General features: G+C 43.4%; 1 protein-coding gene across 2 annotated transcripts in view; it reads right to left on the reverse strand.

Moving 5' to 3' along the window:
* Positions 1 to 4,622: 4,622 nt before the first annotated feature.
* LOC138758904 (AP-1 complex subunit mu-1) overlaps positions 4,623 to 18,446 on the reverse strand; it is a 141,572-nt gene continuing 127,748 nt past the window's right edge. For both annotated transcript variants that reach the window (XM_069928488.1, XM_069928489.1), the window contains one exon: positions 4,623 to 7,772. In XM_069928488.1, coding sequence (XP_069784589.1) covers positions 7,750 to 7,772 — 23 coding nt within the window. In that variant the 3' untranslated portion in view covers positions 4,623 to 7,749. The remainder of the gene's footprint in view (positions 7,773 to 18,446) is intronic.

Raw genomic sequence — 18,446 nt, forward strand, 5'->3', positions numbered from 1 at the left:
TTGCACTACAACCATAGCATCTTCAGCCTCTCCTGTTTTACTCTACATGTTACGGATATAAACTAGCTGTTTCCATTTTCTATCTCAAGCCTCTGCTTTGGACACAAGAGTTTAGCAGGATCAAATCACTTTGACTCTGCTAGGTTGGAAAATAAATCTAATTCAGCCCAATGGAAAGGAGCATCAATCAGGTTTCTTCACATCTTCTCAAATGTTCTTGTTCTTCACTGACTTAAACGAGAAGGTCTACAGTTGCTGGGATTGAGTGCAATGCGCAAATGTGCTGGAGAAACTCAGCAGGTCACACAGCACCCAATGGGAAGGGTATGTTCCGTCTTGGCAATCTCCACCAAGGTGGTATTAATTTCTGTAAAACCCCCATCCCCCAAGGTCTCTCTTTCACTATCCCTGTCTCTCCTTCCCTCCCTTTCTTCGCTTATCAGAGTGCCACCCTCTGCCCTCCTCCCCATCACTTCTCAGCTTTTTCCTTATTATTTATTAGCCTGAACTCCTCTCTCCCCACCCCCCACCCCATCTTGTTACTCAGGCATCTGCCTGTCATGTCGAAGGGCCCAGGCCTGTAAACATTGGTTACCTTTCTTTCCTGCTGAGTTTCTTCTGCATGTTGTGGATTGTTCTTCATTCTCAATGCCAATGGACTCCTTATCACTACAGGGATGCTGTTCCTCTTGGGAGTCACTCACTAATGTGGATTGATTCAGTCCCCAAGGTTGCTTCAATCCTGACCTCCGATGCTGTCTTGTGTGGAGTTTGCACACTTTCTGTGACGGCATAGGTTTCCTTCAAATTCTTCGGTGTTCTTTCACTTCACAAAGTGGTGCAGGTCCGCAGGTTAACTGACCACCGTAAATGGTCCCTAGTGTGTAGTTGAGTGGCAGAATTTGGGGAGAATGGGTTACAAGGCATAATAGTATTGTAGGCCAGCAGATTCTGGATGGTCTCGATGAGATAGGGAGATATCCATGAGATGATGTGGAGCTTACTTCCTCATGAAGTGACTGAGGTGAATTACATTCGAGAGGAAACCCAATTGATGCACGCAGTAAAAAATTAGGGTGTGCTGGAGGCTTGAATCCTTCTTTTGCAGTGATATGGAATTTAGGGGAATGGCTTGAATCTAGGGAGACATCTCTGGTTACAACACAAAGGAATGCCAGATGTTTAAGGATTATATTGGTGTACAAATTTAACTGGGTTCGTTAAAGTAAGGACTTGGCTTTTCAGGCACAAGCTTTTAACTCATTGAAGTCAAGACTATTTTTATAAATAAATAAAATGACAGATGGAGAGGTACTCTTCATCAACACCTAGATACTGATCTTGAGTCAGTTTGAGGAGCAGAGAGCTAAGCGAAGAGCACAGCGGACACTAATTCAACAATGCCCTACATTGGCAGAAAATGTGGCAGAGCTTGCCATTCCAGGATCGGCCTCGATAACCACAGTCGACTCTGCTAAACAAACCAGTGACTACCAGAGACACAGAACCCATTGTCAATCACAACTGATGGAGGCCAAGAGAGACATCTATGTATGTAGAGATATACATGTGTGTGTATATATATATTATACACACACACACACACACACACAATCATGCGTTGCTTAACATCCACAATACATTCTGTGATATAGGACATTATGTAATTGGGATTATAGTATCATATGTGTTTATTATAGATATATATACTATAGGTTATATATGTTTTGTACCATTAAATGCCTGGCAGCGCGCACGTGTGTGTGTGTGTGTGTGTGTGTGTGTGTGTGTGTGTGTGTGTGTGTGTGTGTGTGTGTGTGTGTGTGTGTGTGTTTGTGTGTGTGTGTGTGTCTGAATGAATGGGTGGTTTCACCTCAGTCAGAAGGTTGTGCATTCAAGTCTTACTGACACTGGGTTACAATGTCCAGACCAACACCCCAGTATTGAAAGAGAACTCCAGTTCCATCCAGGATGGACGCCTCTACATGGTAGGAATCAAACACTGAGAGATCACTTTGCAGGCTGCTACTCAGTCCACAAGAGTGACTCTGAGAGCCCTCACCTCTCACTTTAATTCTCCATCCTCCAAATGATCTCGACACCTTTGCCCTCCTTCGCTCTTCCAAACCTGAACTCAGGGAACAGCTTTCTGCCCTCAATGCTGAATTCAACTATATCAACTAATCACCATTCTGTCCTTGCCTCTGGTAGTCCCAGCAATTGTTTTCTTTTGCCCCCCACTTCGGCTAATTGTATTCACCCTCTCCAAATTTACTCCTCCCCTCAGACATACATTGTATTAATCTTTACCACCTCCATTCACGGCCATTACATCCCTTTTTAGCACTCATCCCCACCATTCAGATATTCCCTTTTGTTCTCCCCACTATAGCCTCTGTCTCCAACAGACCATAAGCAGGTAATTTTGTTGATGAGGAAAAGAATGTCTTCAGCTGCAAATTATATAGGGGTCACATATATGTGCAATTCACTAAATTCTAGTGAACAAAATGCAAGCTGAAATGTGAATAGAACACTAAATGTCACATGGGGTCTAGATGCACATGCCTTGGCTGTCATGTCTTATTCAGAAAGACCTCTGGGAGAATGCCCAGAGTATCCGTCACTGCTGTTTCAGCAAACATGGGAAATGGTATCACTTCTGCAGGGACAGAACATTTTCTAGAGAGAAAACTGCAGGTGGTAATTACGTGAAAATGCTAAGCGTTGCATTTAGCTGATAAATTAACTGCTTTCATTTCCAGGAACATCTATTCCAGCTTAACTCTATTCAATGAGGATGGAAGATAGATATTTATGCATGGTCACTTCTACTAATTATGGAGAAATGCAAAAAGCAACAAAAATAAAAGGCACCAACACATACTTTCAGTTCTAATGAGGGATCATTGACTTGAAACGTTAACTATTTTTCTCTCTCAACAGATGCTGGCTGACCTGGAATATTGCCGGAGTTTTCTGCTTCATTTCAAATTGGCAGCTTTGCACTCTCTGTGATAAGCTCACAATACTGAAACAAAAACAGATGAGATTGTTTCCATGTCATAATATTTTGAAGACTGTGTGGTTATGATCACATCAGCTTCCTTGTTAGAATATGCCACACTGTGACTTGGCTGGTTCTTGTCTACAATCACCATGTAAAAGCACACATTCTAAATTGCATTTTGTGGTTCCCTTTTATTATCAGTGATGTAAAGAATATGATAAGGTGACACCACAGAAGGAAGAAAAGATCTTAGGCTAATGAGTGATGATAATCGGTGTATCCAGGCATTTGAACAGTTTTACAACAGGAACACAACCTGAGGACTATCTACTCTCTGGAGTTAACCCAACCTCTCAAGAGAACGAACACTGAGACTTAACACCAATCATCTTGTGCTCAAGGCACAGAAGGGAAGAGAGAGAGAGTGAGAGAAAGGCAAAACTGAAAGGACAAAAGGGTAACCTCACAAACTGGCAATGCCACTTTGCCTTGTCCTGCCAGCAGGAGGACGGATTAGGGCAAGGAGACAATGATTGACATATTTCACACCAGCGATCGAGACCAGACTTGGGCTTGAAACCCGTGCTGTCTGTAAGGAGTTTGTACATTCTCCCCGTGTCCGTGTGGGTTTTCTCCGGAGGCTCCAGTTTCCTCCCATTGTTCAAAATGTACCAGGGTGTAGGTTAATTGGGTGTGAATTGGACAGCGCTGACTCATGATCGAAATTGCCTGTAACTGTGCTGGATGTCTAAATTTTAAAAAATTTAAATTGAAAAAAAATCTATTATTGATCAATAGCTCCTGAAGTGGGCAACATACTGAACAGAATTTCAGTGCTCAGAGCCATGGGGCTCCTTGACCAGTCTAAAAAACAAGGACATGTGCAGATGTGCACCATGCTTCACACTGGGAGCAGAAGTCAAAGGAGGGCTCCCAGGAGTAGGATGGCTCCCTTTAAATGAAGAGTTTATTCTGTTAACAATCTTCCTCAAGCAGGCAGATCTGGAGAAGAGCCATTCCTCATCACCAAGCATCACCTGGCCTTGAAGTTTGTACATTATGTTTATCAGAGTCCCTTCTGTTATCATTCACATCTACACTCAGCAATTGTCAAAGTCTCCATGGAACCAGCTGTCAAAGTCTACACTCAGCAACTGTCAAAGCTATTCACTACAGGCACAATTTTTTTTAATGGATACTCAACCCTACAGGGATTCTTTAAAATTAACAAAAATTCAAATGAAGTGAAGGCATCACTTGATGCTCTATTTCACTGTGCTCCCACCACTTGAAGTTGGAACACAACAAAAGTGTGGTGTTTATGAGGCACGGCATTTAGAACCAACAGATGATTCAAATGGTATCACAGAGTCACCTCACTTCCCCAGCAGTATAAACACATCTCCACCTTTATCCTAAAGTCTCCGTGGAACCAGTGATGCTACCCCATTTTTCGTCTAGAAAATATGGACACATTGACTTCCATGTTGCTTGTGGAATGTGAATACTGCTGTAGGAATGGCCAATCCAATTACCTACCAGTGACAAAGAAATTGAACTGTGGATACAGCTTTGGCTCAGGCTGGATGAAGAAAATAGAGGAAAACAGCAGTTCATGCAAAGCCATCTTTTATAAACAGCTAGCTCATACAGTTTGATGTTGCCCGCACTTGGTTAATGCTGTTACTCCAAACAACAACACAGAAACAACTTGAGAAGCACATTGTAGAACTCCAAATAAATTGTTCTTGATTTATTTATTGTTTTAAATAGGTTTAAAATGATGAATCGAAGACCAGTCTAAAGTACTTCATTTCTGGAGCCCAAGGTCCGACACATGTAGCTTTCTTTGTCACAAGATTTTAATGAGACTCTTACTTTAATTATCCAGGTTGCTTTAGGAGTGTGCTGCACTTGGCCACAGATCCCTTGGTCATCAGAGCCTGCACTGAGCTACCTTGATATTAGGACACCTGTTACCAATATCCAAGGAAGATTTACAAACGCATATCGAAAAATACACGTATTTCTTCCAGGCTGACCAAAAAATAATTCCCTCTTCCCAATTCTCCTGAATATTTTGCTTTTACTGGGTTATGAGAAAGAATCTTCCAGAATACAAGTAGCTAAGTGAGCTATGCCTGTGAAGGACACCCAAGCAGAGGTTAATAATATCCCAACATCCCCATGCCTGTATTGGTTTACACGACAAAGGCAAGAAACGGATCAGTTCAGGCTCCCTTGCTACTCCAGCTGCAACTCTCTCTCCAGTGCGACCCAAAACTCACTGTTCAGCTAGCAGATGGATCATTAACTCAGTGGGTTCCTCCTGTAAAAGCTAGATCTGCTGGCTTTACAGATACAGTATTGGGTCACTAAAAGGAGCAGGAGTTCCAATCTAATAGTTTTGCCTTGCATGGAGGCAGGTGCAGTTTGACATCAGCATCATGTCTCAGCAGAAATGAGCTAATTCGGGACCAGCCCAGGTTGAAACTGTTAAACAAGAAGGCCTCCAGATGCTGGGAGAAACATAGCAGGTCACAAAGCGTCCAGAGAAAGGGTACCCAATGTTTCAGACCTGGGCCCTTCGTCAGGCATATGCTAGACCTGATGAAAGGCCAAGACCTGAAACGATGGTTACCCTTTACTACCTCCGTATGCTGGGTGACCTCCTGTGAAAATGTCGTGTGCTTCAACTCCAATGTACATGGCACACTTGAACCACGATGCACCTGGTCAGATTCTCTCCCATGTAAGTAGTATTGTGTAACAAACCCAACAGGTGTACAGATATGTGGTGGTATTGGATAATGTGGGGTGGCCCACAGATACAAACATTTTATACAATATTACACACATGTACGTCTAAATATACAATGGCATTAAAAAAAATACATAGCTGTTGATGATGTTTCTTTTGAAGTGACCTGCAATAAGAAATAGCCTGTTCTCTGGTGCATAGTTTCAATCCATTCTTGGCTTGTAGTGAGGAAGCCCACAACCAGTGCCAAGTTAGTAGGATGACAACAGTCCCTGGAAGGGATCACTATACTAGTTCTTTATTGGTAGCTTCAACAGGGTGACAAAAATACATTTATACCCTCTCCCTTTCAAATACAAAAACTGTGGATTTCCTTCAAGAGATAAGCATGAGTGGTAGTTGGACATTTGATATTGGCAGATAGACCTGATGGTCGATAAACCCAGGGGTGGGAGAAAGATGGGGACGGTCACTGGGAGAGGAGGGGAGACAGGGATGAACACTGAGAGAAGAGGGCAAGAGAAGGAGAGGAACAGGGAGAGGAGGGGAGGGACAGGGAGAGGAGGGGAGGGACAGGGAGAGGAGGGGAGGGACAGGGAGAGGAGGGGAGGGACAGGGAGAGGAGGGGAGGAACAGGGAGAGGAGGGGAGGGACAGGGAGAGGAGGGGAGGGACAGGGAGAGGAGGGGAGGGACAGGGAGAGGAGGGGAGGAACAGGGAGAGGAGGGGAGGGACAGGGAGAGGAGGGGAGGGACAGGGAGAAGGGGATAGAAGGAAAAACAGGGAGAGGAGGGGGAAAGAAGGGGAGGAAAAGGGAGAAGAGGGTGAGAGAAGAGGAGGGACATGGGGATAGGAGGGGAGGGACCTAGGGAGAGGAAGAGGAGATATGGATGGTCATCAGGAGAAGAAAGTGAGAGGTGAGTACGGACATCAGAGAGGAATGAAAGAGATTAGGATGGACATCAGAAGAAAGGGGAGACAGAGACCAACACTGGGAGAGTAGAGGGAGATGGGGACAGATATCGGGAGGGTGGGGGGGGGGGGAAGAGAGGAAGTGATGTTGACAGAAAAGGATGGAAAGCTACATAGAGAGGTCATTCTGTGACACAGCAGTGAACCAATTAGCTGTTCAAACTGGATGTGGAAGCCTATTGGCCTAATTGTTCAGACCCTAACTGGGTCTGCCCTTGGGACCTGCAATTTATTGCTGCAGTTGGCCCTGAGACAAAGATTCAAAGTCCAATGTCCTTTGGACTTTTTAAATGGGCTCAGACAAATGAAAAGCAATGGGATTGTGATGCCAGCTTCTCACCCCTGGGGACGGCAATTACACGACCAATATGAGTATTGTATTTCTGCCACAAACAAAACATTTGGAGAAAACCTGCAGCACAGTTTTATACTTGTGAGGACAGCAACATAACATTCTTGGTTTTGTGCACACTTTTCCTTAGTGCTTTGCAAATTAAAATGGCTTGGAAGGAATAACAACTATCCTTCATATCCATCATGACCATGGGTATTCAATTTTCAGCACTTGGGGATTGAGACAAATACACACATAACTCTCAGGCAACAAAAATCCAACTTGCATCAACACACAAATGCTGAGCAATGAGAATAAAGTTTGAACCCATCAAGAACATTCAATACTCAACATTCAAGCTGGAGTTCAGACTGATTGTTTAACTTTCTCAGGTGCTCAGAGAGAAAGAAATTTAAAAAAATATTAGTCTACCTATTGATCAGGGCCAAAGAGCAAAGAAGAGGTTTGGCAATGGCATTAGAATGGAGGGACATAGATAAGGCGATAAACTGTACCTGTTTTCCTTTCAGTTCATGAATGAGTGCACTTAACATGCTTTACCTTCATGAAAGTCAATGCTCAGACCTGATACATGATGAATACATTTAACACTTTTACACAATCCACTGAATTGGATCTCTTCTCCCAATCAATCTTCAGCCGCGATCGTGCTTCACTGCGTCCGTAGCTGGTAGTCTACAAAATGAGGGGAGATGGTAGGATTAAAAGGCGCTGTACTCAAAAGAAAGAGTAAATAGTTCAGAGCATGTAACAAAACACGACCTTGCAAAATGTAGACTGCAGTCTGCATACTTTTTATAACTTTCATAAACGCAACATCTGTAGTGCATCAAATCACACTCTATTACTCTTTACAAGTTCAGCTGGAAACCAAGAGAAACAAAAAGGCCATTCCTTTTATATACAGTATCTGCATTGGTATGACATTACACCCAATGCTAATACCAATCACTTACCATTCTAATCAAGTGTAAAGTTAATGGGATTGACTTCAGCTGTGCGCATTTACGTGAAGACCAGACCATTATGCACCGTAACAAACATTCTGTTGTTCTGGGCTGTATTTTGTGATCGATACAAACCCTGCTTTTGGATCTGCCTTTCTATCCCTAAGGCAACGGACAAACTCAACCCACCCAAGTGATTCTTGCATCCTTCTCAGTCCTGCACAACGAACAGAGACAAAGCACAAAGAGCACTGGCCCAGCTCAGCTCATCACAGATTAGCTTCCCTTTCCTTTCTCGATGTGAGGGACCAGAATCAGGTTTATTGTCGTGGACATGTCATGAAATGTGTTGCTTTGCGGCAGCAGTGTTGTGCACTACAGGCGCAAAAATTGCTGTAAGTTACATTTCCATAAAAACACCTTAAAAGTAAATAAATCAATTTGTGCATAAGAAGAGGAGCAAAAGGGGAGGTGGTGTCTGTGGTTCTATGTCCATTCAGAAATCTGATGGCAAAGTGGAAGAAGCTGTTATTGTAACATTGGGTGTTTGTCTTCAGGCTCCTGTACCTCCTTCCCTACAGAGGAAGTGAGGAGAGGGTATGTCTGGGTGGAGAGGGTCCTTAATGATGGAGACGGCTTTCTTGAGACACTGAATCTTATAGATTTCCTCAATGGAGCGAAGACTTATATGCATGATAGTATGTGAAATATCATTAGTCCCAATTGGCACAAATTTGCCCTTTGAAAAATGTTACTGGCAACATGCAAAGGACGTCAAACATGCTGAGACCCAGATCACAGGCATTTAAGTCCGAGATCCAGATCAATACAGAAGGAGCAGGTATGACCTGCGAAAGGCTATCTCATGGGCGAAGTGGAGATTTCAGATGAAAATGGAAACAGCTGTGGTAGGGCCTAAATGCCATAACCTGCTACAAAACCAAATCCAGTGAAGTAGATGATGGCAAAGCTTCACTCCCAGAGGAACTCAATGCCTTCACACCCCCACATTCCTTGATGATCCCATCCTGTCCACCTCTGAGGATGACATGCGGGCTGCCTTCAAGAGAGTGAATCCAAGGAAAGCATCTGGCCTGGACAGAGTACCTGGCCGAGTATTAAAATTCTGTGCTGACCAACTAACCAATGTATTCACGGATATCTTCAATATCTCACTCCAGCAGGGTGCGGTACCCACCTGTTTCAAATAGGCATCAATCATAGAAGAGTGTATGCCCAAGGTCTGAGTGCAGTAACCTGCCTTAATGACTACTGACCAGTAGCACTTACAGCAACAGTGACGAAGTGTTTTGAAAGACTGGTGTTGAAGCATATCAACTCCTGTCTGAGCGGTGACATGGATACGTTCCAATTTGCCTATTGTAGCAACATGTCTACGGTGGATACCATCTCACTGGCTTTACACAATGCCCCGGAACACCTGGATAGCAAAAATGCATACATCAGGATGCTCTTTATCGACTACAGTTCAGCATTTAACACCATCATCCCCTCAAAACTGATCAGCAAACTCCAAGACCTGGGACTCAACACCCCATTGTGTAATTGGATCATGAATTTCCTCACCTCCAGACCACAATCAATGAGGATTGGTAAGAACATCTCCTCCACAATCTCCATCAGTACATTAGCACCACAGGGCTGCATTCTTAGACCCTGCTCTACTCGCCCACAACTGTGTGGCTTGGTACAACAATACCATCTACAAATTTGCCGATGATATCATGGTAGTGGGATGTATAAAGAAAGGTGATGAGTCTGCATGCAAGAGGGAGATTGAAACCTTGGCTGAATGATACACCAACAACCTTACACTCAATGTCACCAAAACTAAGAGCTGATTGCCGACTTCAGGAAGGGAAAGCCAAAGGTATACAATCCAGTGATCATTGGGGGACCAGAAGTGGAGAGGTGAGCAAATTTAAGTTCTTGGGAGTCACTATCTCAGAGGATCTTTCCTGGACCCAACGCACTAATGGCATTGTGAAGCAAACACGTCAGCGTCTCTACTTTCTCAGGAGTTTGCAGGGGCTTGGTATGACACCAGAAACCCTGGCAAATTACTACAGAGGTGTGGTGGAAAGTGTGCTGTCAGGCTGCATCATGGTCTGGTGTGGGAAAGCCAATACCCCTGAGTGTAAAGCCCTCAGGGCATCACAGGCAAAACCCTCTCCACTATCGAGAGCATCTATGGGGAACGTTGCTGTTGGAGAGCAGCTGCAATCATCAAGGATCCACACCACTCAGCACACGCTCTGTTCTCATTGCTGCCGTCAGGAAAGAGGTGTAGATGCCACAAGACTCGCACCACCAGGTTCAGGATCAGCTGCTGCCCCTCCACCATCAGACCCTTCAACAACAAACTCAATCAGGGGCTCATTTAAGGACTCTTACTTGTGCACTTTATTGATTTTCTTTGCTCTTCCAGTATTGCACAGTTTGTTTACATTTGTTATCTGTTTACAGTTCTTTTGATTGTTTACATGTTCTGGTTGTGTAGAGTTTTTTTTGTACTACCTATTAGTATTAATTCTGCTGTGCCTGCAGGAAAAGGAATCTCAGGTTTGCATGTGATGGCATGTATGTACTCTGACAATAAATCTGAAATACGACTGTCATGTTTAGACAGCACAGAGTGCTTATTTCATGCTCAAAACCTCAGAATCAAACTGTGCTGCAACTGAATGGGAATCCTTGGTACAGGTATTCGGAAGCAACCCCACTCCCCAATGTTTCTTCACCTCATTTATAACATCTCTAGTACCATTAATGACAAATTCAAGTTCGAGTTCAAAAGTACTGTCAGATTACATACACAATATCACAAACAACCCCAAGATCCTTTTCCCTGTGGGCCAGCACAATTGCTACTTCCTTTCAAGCTCCCTTCAGCATCTTTTCCAATTTGAGAAGCTTTTCAGCAAACTGCAAATAAGTTTTGTGTGCACCTACCAAAAAAGGTTTTGTGTGTACCTACCAAAAAAAGTTTTGGGTGCACCTACCAAAGCCAGGCCATTCTTCAAGGAATCTGATGCTCTGTACTGCATCATGAGCAAGTTAGTTACGCAAGGGAATAGAATCTCCTTGAACCAACTCGCTGTTGACCATAAACATTGATAATTGAGGTCACCGTGATGGATTGCTTCCAGCAAGAGATGACGTTAGATAAGTGCAGCCTTCTGGATACAAGCAGCGAGGAGTAAGTACTTCAGCCCTGAAACCTAGTCAATTGAAAGACTGATCCACAAGGCAACTCATCATTTTGTCTTGGCACCATGCCTATTGATTGCCCAATCTTGCAACAAAATACTTCCAATTATCTCACCATCCTCTGTACTGGGTAAGAAAACATTGCTTCCCAATTTCCACTTTGAAAGATCAGGTTAATTTTAAGATGATGACTTCTTCCCTCTCCCCCAAAGAATTATTTTCTTTCTCCACCAAAGAATAACACTTTCTCTATTACATCTGTCCAAAACTTCAAATACTTTTATAGGATCACTTTTTTTGTGTGCAGACTTTCTCGTTTCACTCCATTTGGTCACTCCGCAACCAAATCTCTTCAAGTAATGCCTACCCTGAAGTTCTCCTCTCTTTGAAGAGAGTTCTATGAGAATCTTTCTCGCTGCTCCCCAGTGGCACTCCTGCTCCTCTCAAGCTCTACAACCTCTTTACCTCCTATGGATGGTTCGGGACCTGGTGAATTTCTCCAGCACGTTTGAGTATTTACTACAATCAGAGCTGCAGACTTTCTTGTTTCACTTGATATGATTACTGACAAGCTTTTCTACTCAGATGACACATTGATAATCCAATATGCCTTTCTTATTCTGGGCATGCATTCTCAAACAGGGAAACATGCAGGACAGTAGGTTTGATGGATAGATCGAGTGGTAATTGATAACCTCCTTTTGGACAAGAGGGTGCAAATACAGGTATGCGCGGCTTAACAGCCATGATACATTCTGTGAAACTGGGCTTTATGCACTGTGTGAACACCATATTACTGTATATACTTACCAAAACTATGTGGGATAATGAACTTGTGATAAATTAAACTATTTAATTTTTCACGTTTTAAAGTTTTTTTGTAAACATTTTATTAGCCTAAATCAAACACCATTTAACAAAGAGGATCAGGATCATCCACATCACTGTTCTCCACTTCCTCACAGTGTCCCACTGGAAGTTTCAGGTCGAGTAACCTCCATTGATGAACTGTCACTCTGTAATGCCTGAAGGTCCTGGCTGAGACTCTTCTTAGGGAGGTGTTGGATTCTTCAGCAATATGTCCAGTGTTGTTGGCCTAGTTTGTTTTTTTCTTTTCTTCATACATTTCTTTATATTCAGCAAAGACTACATGAGCATATCTATCAGTATTGGGGTTCATCTCTTCAGTACTCTTCAGCAAGCTGTGAAGGTCTGCAAAGAATTTGGCCAACCCCTTAACAGTGAACCTCTTCTGCACCTGTTCTTCTCCTTCAGCAGTTTCCTTTTCCCTTGCCTCCTCTTCAGTTTCAGTTATGCCTGCTACACCTGTTCTCACGTTCCCCGATCAGGATTTCTGACTAAATTCCATTATAACCCTATCGAACCACAGACGATGGACATATAAACAGTCAGATGCTGCCCGATCGGACGTTAAGCAGTGCACACCTGTAGTTGCAGCTGCCATGACTCATATGCTTCAGAATCCAATAAGCTCATTGAAGATGGTGGGGTAGGATCGAGGTAGGAGAGAGGTGAGGCAGACACCAATCCACTAGCTGCATTGAAGTCTCCTTCATTGGGTAATTACAAAGAGAGGTTTATGCTTTATGTACCAGAGGCTGGGAGTTTGCAGATGAGCACGAAACAAAATTGGTTGAAAATATTACCATAGAAGCAAGGATTTTTCCTTAGGTAGGATATCCACATTTGTAAAGTTGCAAGTCTCTTTATAAGATCACCTCCCACACAATCTTACATCTGCATCCAGTTTGTGTGCACTCTCACGAACGCCATCTGAAATAATTTCCTTTCTGTGGCAGGATCAAAGGGATTTTCCCAACAGATCATTTTAGCTGTTGGCAGGACATTGCCCTGCAAACACACCAATTTCCATCGACTTGTCCCTGAGGCTTTGCTTTATATGTTAGTGTTATGTGTAAAAGTTAGTTTTGTATGTAAAATGCAATGGTACCACATGGACATACAAGCCATTTCAGGCCAAATATCTGTCATCTAGAACAATCCAGCATGTCCAATAACTAAGAGATACAAAGCTGCAGATGCTGGAATCCTGAGCACACAAGGAATTGCTGGAGGAACTCAGCAGGTCAGGCAGCAGCTGTGGGTTGAAATAGTTAGTCAAAGCTTTGGGTATGGGCCTTTTATCCAGATTACATACATAAACGGGGAAAGAAGCAAGTATAGGATAGGTGGAGAGACAGGTAGAGACCACTAGGAATAGGGCTTGGGAGGAAATAAAAGTAGTTAATGAGGTGGGAACAATGGATCTAGATGGAGTTGGGCGTAAGGGGTGGTCTGGGGGGGGGGGGGAGTGGGAGTGGAATTGCCTAAAATTGGAAAACTGGTGTCCTCGACTTTAGGTTTAAGGCTGTCCAAGAGGAATATTATATGTTGTTCCTCAAGTTTCCTTTAGACTCACCCTGAAAATGGATGAGGCAGAGGTCAGGCTCGTCACTGTAGGTGTAGTTGGGGAAGTTGAAATGGTTGGCTACAGGAAGTTCAAACAGTGTTCAGTGAAGTGGTCACCCAATCTGCAACTGATCTCCCCTATGTAGAGGAGGCCACAATGGTGACAAAGATGCAGTAGGTTAGGTTGATGGAATGCATGCAAAGTTCTGCCTTGGCCGATGGAGGCTTAAGAATTTTTAAAAAAACGTCCTTTTAGACCAGAGATAGGGAGGAATTTCTCTACGCAGAGTGTGGTGAATTCGTGAAATTTGTTACTGTGGATAGCTGTGGAGGTCAAGTCATTGGGGATCTATACAGTGGAGTAGAGAAATTCTTGATCAGAAAGGGAATCAACGATTATGGGGAGAAGGCAGGAGAATCGGGTTGAAGAGGATTATAAATCATCCATGATGGAATGCTGGAGCGGACTAAATGGGCCAAATGATCTAATTCCACCTCTATGTCTATGGTTTTATGGTGAGGGAGTAGATGTAGGGATAGGTTTTGCACTATGATTGCAGCAGGAAGTGCCTACTAGAATAACTAGATACTATTCAGCAGCTTCAAGTTATTTACCATTGACAGGTCTTCAAATGGATTAATACCAAAGCCAACTCAAGCTTTCTTCATCTATTGCCTGGGTAATTACCTTTGATCTATAAATAAGCTGGCAAACAATCCCACAGATTCATCATGTGGTTGCTGCATGGAGGCCATTTTGCCAGTCAAGTCAGTACTGGCTCTATGCAAGAGCAATCCAGTTCATCCCAAACCTCCACCCTCTCCCTACATTTCTCGGGTTCTTTCTTTCCTGATGGGATACCCATGCACATTGCTTCCAAACACCTCACCACCTTCCTTGGTGAAGACAGTTGTAAAGTACAGAGTCACCCTTTCTCTTTTTAAAACAACTTCTGCTTTGCTTGAATTATATTTCACGACATTTGCAAACGAACTTGCAAATAAGCTCAAAAGCCGCTGCCTCTGGAATGATGTACATAGTTTGGCTATAACTCCTCTCATTCCATTTAAAAAGTTCCAGAAGTTAATGGGAATACAGCAAATTCTTCTTCAGTGATTCCACAACATCATAAACATACAGCATTATATCCCCCAGGCAGCACTGAAGAGTTCCACATTTTCTCTGAAAAATGCTTTCAGCATTCATCAAGGGTGGAGGGGCGATGAGCAAGGGCAGAAGTGGTGAATGTTCACTGGATGGAGTGATGACGGGTTGGTAACAGGCACTGGAATGTGCATACAACTCTACAGCCATACGTGCACATTGTCAATAGAAGATTGATTAGTTAGTTCCTTGGAATTTTATTCAATCATGATCAATAACTAGCAGTTTTGACTTAACTCGAGACTAATGATGTTATGTGCCACACTGTCATGCAGTGCTTCTTCTCATTTAAAAAACAACTGGGCTTTGACTGACAGTGTGACATACATGAATTCTTTCATAACATCATTACTCTCGAGTTTAGTCAAGCTGCTGATTACATGAATCAAATGCTCGCACCTTTTAAAAAAGGAAAACCCATTGTAAACATGCTCCTTTATATCAATGTTTGGCTTGTCGATTATTTCCCATTTTTGGCCCACCCTGTCGTGTTTCCAAATTGGATGCACAAGATCCTTGAGCATATTTTCTCAGTGGATAAATGGACTGTACTTTTGAACTTGGACATTTTAACAACGAAGCCTCTTTAGCCACATCTATTTCCTTTGCAGAGCATCTTGAGAGTAGGCAAGTGGGCAAGATGGCCACAAATCCTGCCACCGCTCATGGTAGGGTAGGGGAATGAGCTGAAATCATCCACTATGAAGAGACTCTGGGGACATTTATCATTCCCATTTATTGGATCGACAAACCAACAAGTTAGCAAAGGCCAAATGTAATTGTGTAAATCCACCCATCATCCAAAGCACAGAGTAAAACCAGCTGTAGCATTCAAGCTTGGTGTTATTTTAAAGTCGTAAACATTCAATTATAAAACTAGCAAGTTTTTATTTGGATGGACAACAAATTAGCATCTACTTTCATTAATCACTTCTTTCCTCTCCCCCATACATTCACAGACTGTTCTCTGATCCACTTTTCCTCAGATTCACTTTTGCTTAAACTCACTTATTTCTAAAAACGATCAATTTTCATGGAAAGTCATTGACCTTGCATCTGAATGTTATGACTCTCACCAGAGAATATGCCACTGAAGCAGACTACATTCCAGCTGTGGGACGAAGACCTGTGCTCCAGAACTAGCCACACCTCTCGCCACGATGTCCTAGTACAGTTTCAACGCTGGCATGTACCTGACCAGGTGAAAAATTCCTCAAGGAGTGGCCTGATAACAAGCAGAACATGTCCAATCCAGCTAAACACTGCCCAATCCAGCTAAACACTGCCCAGTCTAATCTCAATGGCCAGCAATTGATGACAGTACTGTCAAGCAGCATTTACTCACTGATTGGAAGGCACGTTTAGCATGATGGTTAACACAATGCTGTTACAGCGCCAGCAATCCAGATTTAACCCTGGCACTGTCTGTAAGGAGTTTCCTCCCATCCCAATATTAATAGGTTAGTAGGGTGCATTTGGGCAGCATGGGCTTGAGGGCTGGAAAGGCCTGTTACCGTGCTGCGTCTCTAAATTAAATAGCCTGCTCACCGATGCCCAGTTTTGGCTTTGCCAGGAAAGGGACTCGAATCTCGTCACAACCTCGGTCTGAAAATGGACCAAAGAGCTGAAATGAGAGATGAGCTAAGAGGAATGGACCCTGAAATCAGTGCAGCATGTCGAGTGTGGCATCACAGAGCCATGGTGAAACTAAAGATGACGAAAGGTTTTGGAAGTGATGACGTGCCTAATGATTGCACAAATGTTCAATTCCATTCGCTATCCTCAGCACATGAAGCAGAGCACCCCCACATGCAAGAGCAGCTTGAGAAGACAGTGTGTGATAAATGACAAGTAACCATGAGTTTATCAAGAAAGAAAAGCATAACAGAGACAGTGTCTATGGATCCCATCACCTCCTCCGATGCCACCGCTTCCTGTGCTCCTGTGACCTCTGTAGCTGTGCAGCCTCCTGTCCACTGCAGTGATGAGCTTGAGCTGGAGGTGTTTGAGTCATCCTCCTCGACCCGTAGTTCTCAATCCCCAAAGCATTAGGATGATGTCAGTGTCTAAGACCCTTCAGAAGTTCTGCCCACTAACGGTACCTTCATGGACCCTGGTTATGATACCTGGGTTATGATAACTAGTCCTAGGACTAGTTGCCAGCAACCTGATGCAAGGCCTTCAAATGCCAAGCCCTGCACTTGAGCCTGGGCTGCTGATTTGGCCTCCAACCTATCGGGTCCTCTCCCAGGCTACTCCTGCATTCTTCTGTTATGGTACCCTGCGCCGGTCTGATTCTCACTCAGAGGCCGCAGCCCTTGAGCTGCTGAGCAAACATGCTGCTATCTTCAATCCGGACTCCATGGATATTAAACACTGCTGGCAACCTAAACTTAAATGGTGCCATCGGGCCTCATGGGATACCATGGCTCAACTTCCAGCTCCTCCCGTGCCCAAACTAACAGCAGTGCTGCCATCTTGCCAGGTTATGACATACTACAGGAATACCTCATCAGGACTGCAGTGGTTCAAGGCTCACCGCAACTTCTGAAGGGTAACAAAAGGGTACTGAGTGGGTGAAGGTTCCTGAGAGTAAAGAAAGCCTTGAAATCAAAGGAATAATTAAAATCTAGAAGAGGAAGTGCGAGACCCATGAATGAAAAGATTATGGGCAAGCTGTGTGGGTCAATGAGATTAGGGGCTCAGAGTCAATGTAGGTTTTCAGGATATAAAGACAACTCTCAAACTTCTTTCATCCTCCAGATGTGGAGTAAAAATATTGGACTGCAGTTGCAATAAATTTCAAATTGCTTCTAGTTGGTTAGGTTGTGGTTGGAGAAAAGATATCTAATAATTTTTTTATTAATACATTTCTCATGGATGCAAGATGGTAGAGCCCAAAGAATAATGACCTTTTGAGATATATGCACCTGTTAAGTGCAATGAACAACACCGCTGAATTTGAGCAATTACTGCCATTCTGGCGAAGAAGGTCAATCCAGGATTCAAAGAAGCATTCTGGAAATGGGATGCAGGGCAGCTCAGAGCCATAGACCTTCACCTGAAGTGGAAACAGCAAGCTTGAGCAGCACAGCAGCTGATTCACTGAATTATCATCTGACTTGTTCATGACTGACCCACAGAGAACAACTCAAATCCCAGCATGGTGGCTGGAAAATTGAAATTTAAGTTGAATGAAAGCTATTTTCAGTAATGAAAAATCATATAACTTCAAGAAAATGACAATAAGGCCACAAATGTGGTCAACTCTCAACATCTTTTGTCAGTTCAGAGGCAATTATAGATGGACTAGAAATGCCAATACTTCTACCAATATCCACATTTTTGAACAAATAAACAATAAATAAAAATGGGCTCAAGGTGTCCTCGGGCCTCATTTAAATCTCCTACTTGGATAACATGCAACAGACAAACATACTGGAGAAACTCAGCAGATCATGCAGCATCATGGGAAGTAAAGAGTAACCAACGTTTCGGGCCTGGGCCCTTTGTCAGGGTAGCTTTTTCTTCAAGTCGGAACTGGACGTTTCTGCCTGCTATCATTTCTGTTTTACA

This window comes from Narcine bancroftii, chromosome 3 (assembly GCF_036971445.1).
Source record: "Narcine bancroftii isolate sNarBan1 chromosome 3, sNarBan1.hap1, whole genome shotgun sequence".
Taxonomy (NCBI): domain Eukaryota; kingdom Metazoa; phylum Chordata; class Chondrichthyes; order Torpediniformes; family Narcinidae; genus Narcine; species Narcine bancroftii.